Source organism: Clupea harengus, chromosome 21, assembly GCF_900700415.2.
Source record: "Clupea harengus chromosome 21, Ch_v2.0.2, whole genome shotgun sequence".
NCBI lineage: Eukaryota > Metazoa > Chordata > Actinopteri > Clupeiformes > Clupeidae > Clupea > Clupea harengus.
In genome coordinates, this window is record NC_045172.1 from 7101896 (window position 1) to 7114189 (window position 12294).

The 12294-nt window shown below is 41.1% G+C and overlaps 1 protein-coding gene and 2 long non-coding RNA genes across 4 annotated transcripts in view; all 3 read right to left on the reverse strand.

Moving 5' to 3' along the window:
* LOC116218173 overlaps window positions 1-11033 on the reverse strand; it is a 39595-nt gene extending 28562 nt beyond the window's left edge. The window contains exon 1 of the long non-coding RNA XR_004162713.1: window positions 10957-11033. This is a non-coding gene — a long non-coding RNA (uncharacterized LOC116218173). The remainder of the gene's footprint in view (window positions 1-10956) is intronic.
* On the reverse strand, window positions 6980-8547 carry LOC122128512 (adhesion G-protein coupled receptor G7-like). Of its 2 annotated transcripts, XM_042702876.1 has the most exons (3): window positions 8094-8547; window positions 7593-7674; window positions 6980-7460 (listed from the first exon to the last, which is right to left on the reverse strand). In XM_042702876.1, the coding sequence occupies exons 1-3, from the start codon at window positions 8455-8457 to the stop codon at window positions 7298-7300; spliced, it is 609 nt and encodes a 202-aa protein (XP_042558810.1). In that variant the 5' UTR covers window positions 8458-8547; the 3' UTR covers window positions 6980-7297. The 2 variants fall into 2 exon arrangements, with proteins under 2 accessions (XP_042558810.1, XP_042558811.1); XM_042702877.1 differs by having other exon boundaries at window positions 6980-7674.
* On the reverse strand, window positions 8809-10279 carry LOC116218170. Its single transcript, XR_006151465.1, has 4 exons — window positions 10089-10279; window positions 9826-9986; window positions 9265-9417; window positions 8809-9032 (listed from the first exon to the last, which is right to left on the reverse strand). It is a non-coding gene; the product is annotated as an uncharacterized LOC116218170 (long non-coding RNA).
* Window positions 11034-12294: the final 1261 nt, after the last annotated feature.

Genomic DNA, 12294 nt, shown 5'->3' on the forward strand with positions numbered 1-12294 from the left:
TGTTTTCGAAGGACAAACAGTGAACTGATCGTAGTCAACAGCCTAGAGTCTGTTTCACAAACTGTCTCGTTTGCGGTGCTTCTCTCTCTAAAACATTTCCTGTCCTATCTGAGGGGCCCTTGTGCTGGTGCTTACAGACCAGACAAACATTTTCAATAGGTTTCATTTTTATTTAGTCTTTCAGTTTGCTTTTAGAGTGTGTAAGTAGTTTTATTAGTATTTTGAAGAATTGACTGGTTTTAGTTTTAGTGTTACTTTTTGATTTTCAGATATTATGAAAAGCCTTGATTTTTATAGTAGCTGAAAAAAGGTAGGATTTAAGAATGCATGACCTCAAATATGATGAATTTCATTCTTCAAGAAGTCAAACAGAACAGCACAAAGTGTTCTAGCAACCACAGTGCAAATTAAGGGTGAAAACGAAGCTGATTTTACCTGCAGTTCTATTTGGTTTAGTTTGTGTGGCATTGTTCATTATAGGTTTCATTTAGTTTCCGTGTTTTTGAAAACTGAACTTTTTGTTGGAACTGTTTGAAGAAGGCAAAACCCATTCTATATTAAAGGGTTATCTAGCGCAGCGGTTCTCAAACTGGGGTCCGCGACGCCTTGCCTGGGGGTCCGCGAAAAAGTCTGGCTTCCAAAGTTTTTTTTAATTTTTTTAATTTATTGCAATATGTATACAAAACATGTAGACTAATGTACACGGTGTACCGATACTAGAAACGTTTTGAAAGGTATAAGTATAGTTACTTCATTAAAATAGCACGCAATCAGAGCGCACTCACTGTTCCGCTCCCTGTCAGGCTGCCTGCACGCATTGACTGCAAGGGCGGGGCTGCCCAACTCTCACACATGCAACAGACAGCCTTCACTCACAGCAGTGATCTCAGGGGAGACATGGCCTCATGTGCAGGAGCTCTGGCCGACCGTCCTCGGCTTGTTTTAAAAAAAATAAGTGAGATCTGGAAGTACTTCGGATACGAAGCAGACTGTGAAGGAAAGCCCATCGACACACAGAGACCCGTCTGTAAAACATGCTTCAAAGCCACTCAGGCAAAGGGAGGTAACACGTCAAATATGGCTAAGGACCTCTCAGACAGACACCCCGAACTTTTCAGAGAGTTCAAAGAACGACAGGTTAGCAAATGTGATTATAAACATGAACACCCCCATAGTCACCCATATACAGCCTAACACGAGTAGCCTTAGCCTAGTTTAGCGACAAGCGATTTTCCCCATCACAGAATTTTGACTATGCGTAGTACAATGATCATAATGCAGTGTGGTTAACGTAACTAAACCGCACTTTTCACGCTAGTAATGTTAACTGCCATAATCTGCAAGTGATGCATTTAATCTTCCATCAGTACGGGTCGTGTTTATCGTTGCAGAAGGCCCTTTTTTTAAAGATAGCTTAGCCGAAGGCATGTCTGATGGCCCTATTGCATGTAGCTATTCTCGTTTAAGACGTTGATCTAGCTTTCAATTTGGCTGCAAGAACGTAGCCCAGTTCATTGTCAAAATGAACCTCTAGAAAGAAAACGCTATACGTGTATAATCAATGCAGTGATGTCACCATGTTGTTTTCATTAGTATCTTGCTGGAGGCTAATACTAATATAATGCCATTTGTTAAGTGTTCGTGACAACGCTAATACAGACAAGTGCTCATCACATCAGCCATAAAACAACTGCAGATATCTGGCTTCCAAAGGTTGCCATCGTTCAGTGACAACAAGACCGGGTCAATAAACTGCACTGGACAAACTATGTGCTGAGAGACAGGAACACCCTTCTCATTGATGATACAACACCACACTGAAAAGAGTTTATTATATTTTTTGTACAGAGATTTGTACGGAGTGTCAGTCGGGATACCAGTTTTTGATAACATTAGGTGGATATTTCATGTTTGTTAATGTCTTTGTTAAAAATAAATCTTCAGAATCATCTCCGTTGGAAAACCCTACAATCTGAGTTGTATTGGAAAACCCTACAATCTGCTTTGATAAAAAAATGTATTCCATCAATATTTGGTTTTTATGTAAGGTAAACATTATTTAGCTTCTCAGCACATTTTCCAAAGATAATTTACAAATCTATCCTACATACTGTCAAGTAATGCCAAATGTAATACAATGATTATCTAAAACTCTTGTAATATAGTACTATATGATTTTAGAGTAAAAGAGTCCAAAAGCATATAACATTACAAATAGCTATAAGCCTATATGGTTTAATTTGGGATGCGATTATGAGGGGGTCCTCAGAAAAAATTTACCCTTTGAGGGAACCCCTGCGCTAGAGGGTTCGAATGGGAGACATGAAAATTGATGAGGGGACTGGTCCCAAAGAGTGTGCCAAATTTCACAACTTTTGACCATGCGGTTCTAGGGGCTGCCATAGACTCCAATGGCAGAGGAAGATGATGTATAATAATAATAAATAGAAACCCTTAGGTGGCTTTGCAGCTTCGCTGCTTGGCCACCAAATAATCTTACATGAAGTCATTACTCACATCTTAACGTACCTCAAGGAGTAGGACAACTTCAGCTTGTGGACTATGCTATTTGGTGTTTTTTTGGAGTCTTAAGGAGTCCATAGCCTTGGATTGTGTTTCCTGGAACTCTTTTACTGCTACGTCATTGTAAATTATACCTCAAGCTTTAGGCCTACCTACCTTAACATCTTGAGGGGTATCCAGAATAAGGTTTGTAAGGTAAGATAACAAAGTTTTGAGGATGAAGATATGTGGTGCTGATGCCCCGGTACTAGTTAGGTACCTTGTCCTGTTTTAATTGTACTGAATGTATTTTATGGTTTCAGTTACTTACCCCAACCTGTTGCTATGGAGATTCCCTGAAATCCTCTTGGTGGACCTGAGAAGGTGTTTTTAAACAGCAGGAATATGTGCACAGCGTAGAGTGTGTTCCAGGTGAAGGTGGCTAACAGGAAGTACTGCATCAGGGCAGTGAGTGCAGTGAGTGCAGTGAGTGCAGTGAGGGCAGTGAGTGCAGTGAGTGCAGTGAGTGCAGTGAGTGCAGTGAGGGCAGTGAGTGCAGTGAGTGCAGTGAGTGCAGTGAGGGCAGTGAGTGCAGTGAGGGCAGTGAGTGCAGTGAGTGCAGTGAGGGCAGTGAGTGCAGTGAGTGCAGTGCAGGGCCCTTTGTCAGGATCCTGGAAGGGGTCAGAGGACAGGATGGTGTTTTCCTCTGACCCTCTGACGTCTCGGTTTAAACAGGCGTTGGGGTTTTTGATTCCAAACAGGAAGAGGAAGTAGAAGATGGTCATGGATACACAGATGCTCACCAGAAGAATTGTTGGAGAGCTCTGTCGGGTCTTCCTATGGACAAAAACATTAAATGATATTTAACTTTTTTGCTGAAAACATGTAGAATTTTTAAAACTACACTGGAAGTTTATTGAAACTCACATTCTGCAGCCAATCCCCTGAATGATGAAAGAAGAGATGTGATTCTTGGGTTCTGACATTTTGATTTCATAAAATCCATAGCAAATACTTGTCTGAACAAGAAAATAAAATCTGATCTGATGCTTTGTTTTGTAAGTAGCCCATTTCCATCACAATACAGTACAGTCAGAAAGTATTCAGACCCCTTGACTTTTTTACATTTTGTTATGTGCAGTCTTACGCTAAAATCATTTAAAATCATGTTTCCCCTCATAAAAGCATCACAAAACCCAAGAGTGCCACTTAGCTCTTGGGAACCTTTAATACAGCAACATTTAACTTAACTTAAACCTAGTATCAGGGGCAGCTTGTCCATAAGGGGGATTGGGGCGATGCACTGCATTGTCTATGGAAGCGAGGCGAAGAAGAGGTGGGGAGAGGACCGGGAAACGACCTCAGGCCAGACTTGAACCTGTGTCCCCGCAGGCAATGAAGCCCGTATATATGGGGGGCTTATCGGCAACTTCCATATTCTTAAAAGACATTCTGATAGAAATGCAATTTATATCTTTCTGTAATTTTCACACTAAGCAAAGTCATCCGGCGGGCCGAGCTGAACACCCCTGTCCTAGACCAAATATATCAATTAAACAGGTAGCTACAAAGAAGGGGAAATCCTACACCCGAGGATTTTCAAAGAATTGGTACCAAAGAAAATCGTGGCTAGCAGGCTGTAAAGTGGCTAACGCAGTCTTTTGCTATCCCTGCCTACTTTTCCACCCCAAAGGCACCATGACAGACAGCACTGCATGGACAACAACAGGAGTTAAGGACATGCACCATCTGCCCGAAAAGGTAAAGAAACATGAGCAGGCGAAGCTACACATGGACAGCTGTCTGAAGTTCTCTGGTTTTGGGACGGTGAATAGTGCTACTTGCACTATTATTTTCTATGCCATAACTGATTTTGCTTTTGTAAAGAGCTATTTTCTATGCCATAACTTATTTTGCTTTAGTCAATACATATAGTTGGTTTTAACTTATATGTTATATGCCCCCTTCTTTATGTTGTTACAGGACATATCATGTGTCCTGTTAAGCTGTTTTACATCATACAACATTTCGGTAATGTGAATAATGAACGAGTGGGACAATTTATTGTGGAGCCACCTCACTTTTTCTTTTGAAAGGTATAGCTGTATGAGTTAATCAGCTCACAACAAATAGATACAATTGTCCTGCTTAATGTACCTACCGAATGGGTCGCCTTAATCATTATCAAAAAAATTGCCTCCCCTGAGAATGTTTTCAGGAGCCGCCACTGCCTAGTATCTATAAAGCATTATAAACACATTTACAAACAATAAGCGGCATTTGACCTAAGGCAAACATGTTATCGGTGCCATTATAAAGAGGTAAAACTAGGCTTTATTATGCATTCTGATACTTAAAGCTTTCTGTTCTGTCTTGATGTTCATAGTGATGGATATGGACACAAAAATACAAAACTCAAAAGCATTACCCATTTCTTCTGCATTCTTAGAACTTTTCCAAAGTAGTCGCTATCTGCTTATAAGAGATAGACCAACACATAGTCTGACACATAAGACATACACGTCACAAACATATGAACATATATTAATTCCCTACCCCACCGTGTGTACATGAGTACAAGTGATTCTGGGTCGTAACATTACTGCTAGGGAGTTAGTTTGTTGAGTGCAGTACTGGCAGAGGGCTGTATTGCTGTAAATTGCTGTATCTGCGACCAGACGGCAGCAGTGTGAAGAGAAGATTAAGGGGATTATCAGTGTTCAGATTACCCTTCACTTCCCAGGGGGGCCTACTGTAACTAACTTTTACACAGGCAACAACTATGCACAACAATACAGCCTAGGCATACACTGCCATGATGAACACTGCCACATCATAGAGGAACCTCTGCCACACACATTAAGGACACACAGGTAGCATGAATACACAGCAATAGGCCATACACATCGCTGTCAGCCACATCTATTGACAAAAAATGGCACTCACCATAACCACAAACAGTAAGAAAACCCACCCAAATGCATAGAAAGATTACTATCACTATTAGTGCTGAACCTAAAGGAAACCATGTGTTGACATGACTGCCTGAAAAGCCGGCTGAAGAAAGGATCTGCCTGAAATGTCCGGGCGGCATTAAAATAAAAAAACTAAAAATTAATTACAAGTTCAGGTGTGCACACTTTTACTAGCTAATTGGTTGCCAAACATGGTCATAAAGCTTGGTGTTGCCACAGACGATTCATGTCAACCACCAGAGAGTAGCAGGTGAGCAGAAACAGCGCCCCCTGCAGTGTGGCTGAAAATTACATCCAATGAGATGGCACTTCATCACATCAGTTTTAGAAATGAATGAATTCTAAATCAGAATCACAAAGTCTTTTAATCTCTTCACAGACTAAATGTATGAAATGGTCTGTGGGAAGGTTCTGGCAGACTGTTCAGCGTCTGCACTTTTGGACAACTCATCTGAGCCTTTCTTGAGATTCTACAGGAAGTTCTTCTGTCTGTGTCCAGAATGTGGGATGGACAGGAACATCTTCCTGAAGTAGGCGGTCCTCACCGTAAACAAAATGAAGATCTGTAAGCCCTGCATAGGCACAGCGTAAGGACAGACAGACCGACAGACAGACAGACAGACAGATAAAGAGTGTGATAGAGCAAGACAGATTACAGTTACCCACATATTGCCTTTAAAAACTGTCTGAAAATACATCATAGTTTCAAGTGTCGGTTTGGGGTGTGAAGAAATTATTTAGAGTTTATTTGTGTATACATCTATCTTTACTGACCTGGGTGGTGTTACACACACAGAATAATATGCTGAAGATGTTGCACACTGTGGGGTCAGTGGTAGAGATTACCAGGTAGCCTAGAACCCAAGTAAGGCCGAGGAGAGCCCCCAGAGAGAAGCTGCTCATGAACAACTTTTTCAGTGAGGTGCTGCTTGAGCTGCAAAGAACAAATAAGAGAACCTACTGAGGTGAAGTGGTGCACTGCCAGATTATGCTTCACTCTAACTGGAATTATGCCACACAAGGCATATGGTGATGTACATCTCATTGTGTCAGGATCCATTTCCATTTAGTCATTTAGCAGACGCTTTTGTCCAAAGCGACATACAAGGGAGAGAACAGTCAAGCTACGAGCAATAGAGACCTAGTGTAACAATAAATACTACTTTACATAAGAAATAGAAAAAAGAAATAGAAAAGAAAAAGAAGTGCAGGAATGTAACTGCAAGTTAAGCACTAGTCGAAGTGCCAGTTAGGAAGGGAGGTGCTCTCTGAAGAGGTCTTCAAAAGCTTCTTAAATGTAGAGAGGGAAGCCCCTGCTCTGGTAGTGCTAGGCAGTTCGTTCCACCAACGTGGAACTACAAATGAGAATAGTCTGGATTGCCGTACTTGCACAGACGGCAGTGCCAAACGACGCTCACTAGACGAGCGCAGCATTCTGGGTGTAACATTTGCCCTTACAAGAGCTTTTAGGTAGGATCCATGTGACGTGTGTGTGTGTCTGTGTTTGCATGTGCATTTAAGTGTCAGCCAAACATGCAATCGTTTGTACTTCTATAAACTCTCTTTCAATGTATATGTGTTGTGAAAACACTGTGGTTGTGATGGGAGTATGCATGAGGGCTGGAAATCATTAGTCTTGGTAAATTAATTAATTTTGTGGTACATCTGTACAAAGTTTTTTGTCTATCCCATGAACAGTTAACCTGGTTTGTAAATTAGTTTATTATAGACACATCATAAAAACTGACGAGTGAGAACTTGGAAGAATGTAGTTATTATTCCATGAACACACCTGACAATTTGTACGAAATGTGAACAAGTTACCTGCTTAACAGGGGATCCTTCTTGCATGTAGAAATTCCAAAGTATATTAACACTGTAGTATTCAAAAGCAGCATAATAGCTACTGGAAGCAAAAAGCCCCAAAAAAGTGGCTTTCCGAAGTCAAACTCCTCATCTTGGTTCAGAGCCGCAAGCCAACAGCTGAAACATTAGTAACATCTGTACATTATGGCTGACAAGGTCAGTTCACCATAATTACATCATAACTTCAATCAGTTTTGATTATTTCTTTTAACGTCTTCATTTATGACTGCATTGGCTGTTACTACTCACAACTCTTCTCGTCGATAGCCCAAAGGATCATCCACTCTGTAAGTCACTCCCAGTGTGATTGCAACCACAACAGCAGGGAATCCTGTGAAGGAGAGAAGAAGATGAGACCTGTGGCATTCTATCTCATATTATACAGATAGACCTGGACGTGCTACAAGAAACTCCCAGGTCCAGTGAGTCAGGAGTTATTTAATGCACATAAATGGCTTGGCATAGTGTTCTCTGTTTTATGTAGTAGATCCGTTGCATTAACAACATAAGTTCTTCTTTGAACTCCTCCCTCCATATACCCAAGCACATAACCTTTGTTGTGTGAAAAGTCCACTCGTGGTGTGGTGCCCTACTCTCAACTCAGCATCTCTGTACCACGGTCATGTATGTTCACATTCACAGATACCAACCCACCAATGAAAGCACAAGTGTGTCTGGTACACTCCCTACTAGACTACTGCTCTCTGTTGCTCCTGTGGAGAGATGGAGAGATCTGGCGCTATTACTAACCCCAGCCTATAGCTATGGACACCGCCAGGGATCCTCTCGGTGGACCTGAGAGGGTTTTTCTGATGAGTACGAATATGTGCCCAGCGTAGAGTGTGTTCCAGGTGAAGGTGGCTAACAGGAAGTACTGCATCAGGGCAGTGAACGCAGTGCAGGGCCCTTTGTCAGGCTCCTGGTGGAGGTCAGAGGACGGGATGGTGTTTTCCTCTGACGCTCTGATGTCCCGGTCTAAACTGGCATTGGGGTTTTTGATTCCAAACAGGAAGAGGAAGTAATAGATGGTCATACACACACAGATGCTGACCAGGAGGATTGTGGGAGCACTCTTTCTGGACTTTCTGTGAAGGACAAAAAAAAAAATCTCCATTTAGACAATAAAATTAGAAAGACAAAGTGCGTCCTCAAGTTATCAAATCAGTATATATAGCAGTAGATTATGTTTCTAAGCTGTTGTTATGACTTCTGAACACCAAATGAGTTTATTTTCCAAGTCATCAAAATGAAATCCATTGATGCCATTTAAACTCTTTTCCAGTATATAGCACTACCTTCTCAATATCAACATATTGAATTGGACGAGGGAGAATGAAAATGTTCAGGGGCGTGGCATCATTTGTAAATGTTAATGGGTGTGTTGTGCACACAAAAGGCTTGGTGCAATGTTTTCTGTTTAATAAAGTATGGCTGCTTTGAATTGCATGCAAATTTCCAAGATCTCTACTGATAGACAGGACTTGATCCACACCCACACCCACATCCAAAACACATGCAACTTTAGGTTGAAATCTAATAACAAAAGTCTTAATAGCAAGCTTCTGTAAGCTCCTACCTGGTGATAATTTGGAATATTATAGTTAATATCAGTCCCACGATAGACAAAAAGCACCCCACAATGCTGATCAAACTCAGTGACTCAGCATACTTCGGATCTGCCCTAAAAGACTGAAAAATACAGATATGTGTAAGCTCGAATGTAACTCAAAGTAGCACACAGATCAATAAGAGATATCTTAACATATATGTGTGGACACATTATATAATATTTCACTTGAAATGTGCAAATTAAATTAAAAATGAAACAACTTTTATACACAAACCCAGAGGATGTTCTTGATGTTTTTCAAAGGTTTAGAATGAAGTAAGTGATCAAACTGAACTAAATTGCAGTACTAACCATCAGCACAGCGAAGTTAGTAGTGTGGTTACAGCGACACTGGAGACTCCCAGTTGAGAGGTTCACTTTGGAGCAGCCCTTGGTGCTCCAGTCATTCAGGCTGTAGTCCCAGAACACACAGGCAAAGTCATGCAGGACTTTGTCAGACACATTCTAGGGTAAACAAACCATGCATTTGACCATCTTAGATCACAAATGTAAACAAACACAGATGCAGAAGGTTTAAACTAGATGGAAAACATCCAATTCCGCAGGCCACCAGTGCGTGTTTTTATTATTGTGGTTTACTACAGTATTGTGTCTGTAGCTGTAACAGAGACTTTTGTGATGGCTCTTACTGAGAGGCTGCACATTTTCTCTACCAAACAATGGCAGATTACATACTGCTATCAGAATGGACATTATATTTTGTCTTATATCTTTACTGGATCTCACCCTGTCTTGCAGGCTGTGATTTAGCAGCGACATACTGTACACATTCAAAATGTGGGTTTCGCTCCTCATCACGCTTGGCCTCATCGTTACTCTTTAAGAAACCACAAAGAGGTAACTTCTCCTTACCATGGGCGTGAACCGTAAGTTCACTTGCTCGGCTTTGACATTTCCTAGACTTCCAGAGATCACCATCCTCCTAGTGCCAAGAGAGCGCTGGAGGACTTTTGACCTGAAGAAGAGGTCGTTCTCATAGAGCACAAAACCAACGCTAATGCTTTGACTCCGCTCTGGCAAAGAAACAGAGAAGGAGAGAGAGAAATCGCAGTACAGAAGACATTGACCAGACTATGCAGATATTATCGCCCAACATGAAAATCATCAGTACATACCTGGGGGAAGTCTGATGAAAATCTGGACATCAGACGGAATATTTGTATCTTCAATTTCTGAGATGTTCTTTTTCAGTTGTATTCTGTTTGTTGTAAAGTTATCTGATGTGCCTATTGTTTAATGATGGGGAGAATAGGATCAATACTGAGAAAGGCCACACCAGTTTAGGAGCAAGCTCTAAAGACCCCAAAGCCAAAACCAACCAAGTCATCATTTTCATGGACATATTTGTTCTGTTATGTTTTATATGTATTAACAATATCAGCTGAACAAAAGTATTTGTAAAGTCACAGCATAAAGCAGCAATTGAGACAGATTTGAGATTTGAGAATAATTCCCTACATCTCTTATATACATTTTGGGCTGGTACATTCCAGGCCTTACAATGAAGGCAATGCATATATTCCTGAGGCCTAGCTAGCACGCTTTCATTTTACTGTGTTTTTAACTATGTTCCCAACCTCAAAAAACACTCATGCATGTATGTTACAGAAGTTTGCCTCAGTAAACAATATAAAAAATGTCTCTGTATTATCCCTTCAATTGACATGAGGGCAAGCTAAAGGAAAGGTCTGACTAGGGTTGTAATATACATATATATATATATATATATAACTCACCAGAGAGTGCACTGAATTGGATGCCTGCTGTCTGGTCACTTCGCACCTGAGTAGACTGAACCACCAGTCTGGGCTGAACCACCAATAATGCATTATTACTCTGATTTACTGAAACCCTTTCCAAGGTTCCTGTTAGTCTGGGGGAAATGGAGGTTAACGCCCACATGCACACACACAGGCACACAATTTATATATTATATCATCATGTGCAGACGTACACACACACACACACACACACAAGTCTTACCTTACGGTGGCATTGCTTTGCTCAGGGAATTGTTGAGGATCAGCAGTCAGTAGCTGACTAATTGTTGTCACAGCAGCCGCAGCTATCCCCTGTAAAGAGATGCAAAGATGTAAAGTACACCTTTGTAAGGATGCTGCCCTTGTCTGTCACACTGAAACTTGCTTCAAACAGGAACACTGTGGAGGATTTTTGTGATAGAGCACTGGTTACATCAAACAAACATAAACCTGACCAAGGCCTGCTGATGTTATTCTGCTGACATATTAATATTTGTGGCATCTGATTGCCAGTTACGACACAATTTCACGCAACTGGATATGGTTATGCCGAGCAAAGGATGTTAAGACTGTGTAGGCCAGTCTGCTGGGTAATCCCAAACAGTAATCCCATCATTGAACCACCACAAAGGGTACAATTAGTGAAAATTACAACGAGAGACAATTTGGGGGTTTAAGCACCCACACCCCTTCTTTGAATAAATTGGTGCAACCTAGTGCAAGCTAGCATGTTACATGACCTACATGAGCATTACCTCTGTAATGTTAATGCTGTTGGACAGGATGGTATTTACTATCTGCGCTGCGGAAGTGATGTTTGAGGCCGTCAGCTGCTCTGGTCTTGAAGTAAGGATCTGTGTACTGCTTGCTAGCTGCTGTGCTTCCACTGCCCCAAGTGAAACCGTGGCCTGATCGGAGGATGTGGAAAGAAATAAACTACATACATTTGGAGGAAAACACACAAACAGAAAGGTTGCAGATCTTCAAACTACTAACCATAACCTCAGTTACTCACATTGGCTTGAATATTCTCAAGGGTTAATTCACATTCAATTGTTTCAATGGAGTCAAATTTTGGGTTTCCATTGTTGTACGAGCATCTGGCTGAGGCTCTGGAAATACCAGCTATATGGAGTGGAGGGAGAGGAGGGGAGGGGAGGGGAGGGGACACATCAATATGTTTGATCTGCCCAAATGGCATGAATTAACTGAACATGTTACCAATCCTTGTCAAGAGATTTACATACAGTTGGTTGTACCAGGTTGACACGTCTGTGAAGAGTAAGCAAACCAGCCAACTACAGTTTGTGGGAACTCAAAATCTTTCCGTTGAGTCTTATTACAGAAGTTAGCTAAAATAAAGAAAATATAGACAATAGTTAAGGAACATAGCAATAATCTGTACATACTATGCAGATTCAGTACATTAGTGAGATTAATCAAACTGTATAATAATTGTGCATGACCAGTGACATCGAACATATCGATAATAATCTCAAACCCCAACTGAACATTACATGTTGGACATAATTGTAAATCCAAAATCAGCCAGTCAAAGAGG

What these genes read in the sequence shown, in the direction of transcription:
- LOC122128512 (XM_042702876.1), bottom strand. Translation starts at nt 8,457, where the DNA reads ATGGAGATTTTTTTTTTTGTCCTTCACAGAAAGTCCAGAAAGAGTGCT. An exon ending in GTCCATAGCTATAGGCTGGG is followed by an intron (nt 7,675 to 8,093) that starts GTTAGTAATAGC and finishes TCTCCTTCACAG; the next exon opens with GATTCCCTGCTGTTGTGGTT. An exon ending in GGCTATCGACGAGAAGAGTT is followed by an intron (nt 7,461 to 7,592) that starts GTGAGTAGTAAC and finishes CTAATGTTTCAG; the next exon opens with CTGTTGGCTTGCGGCTCTGA.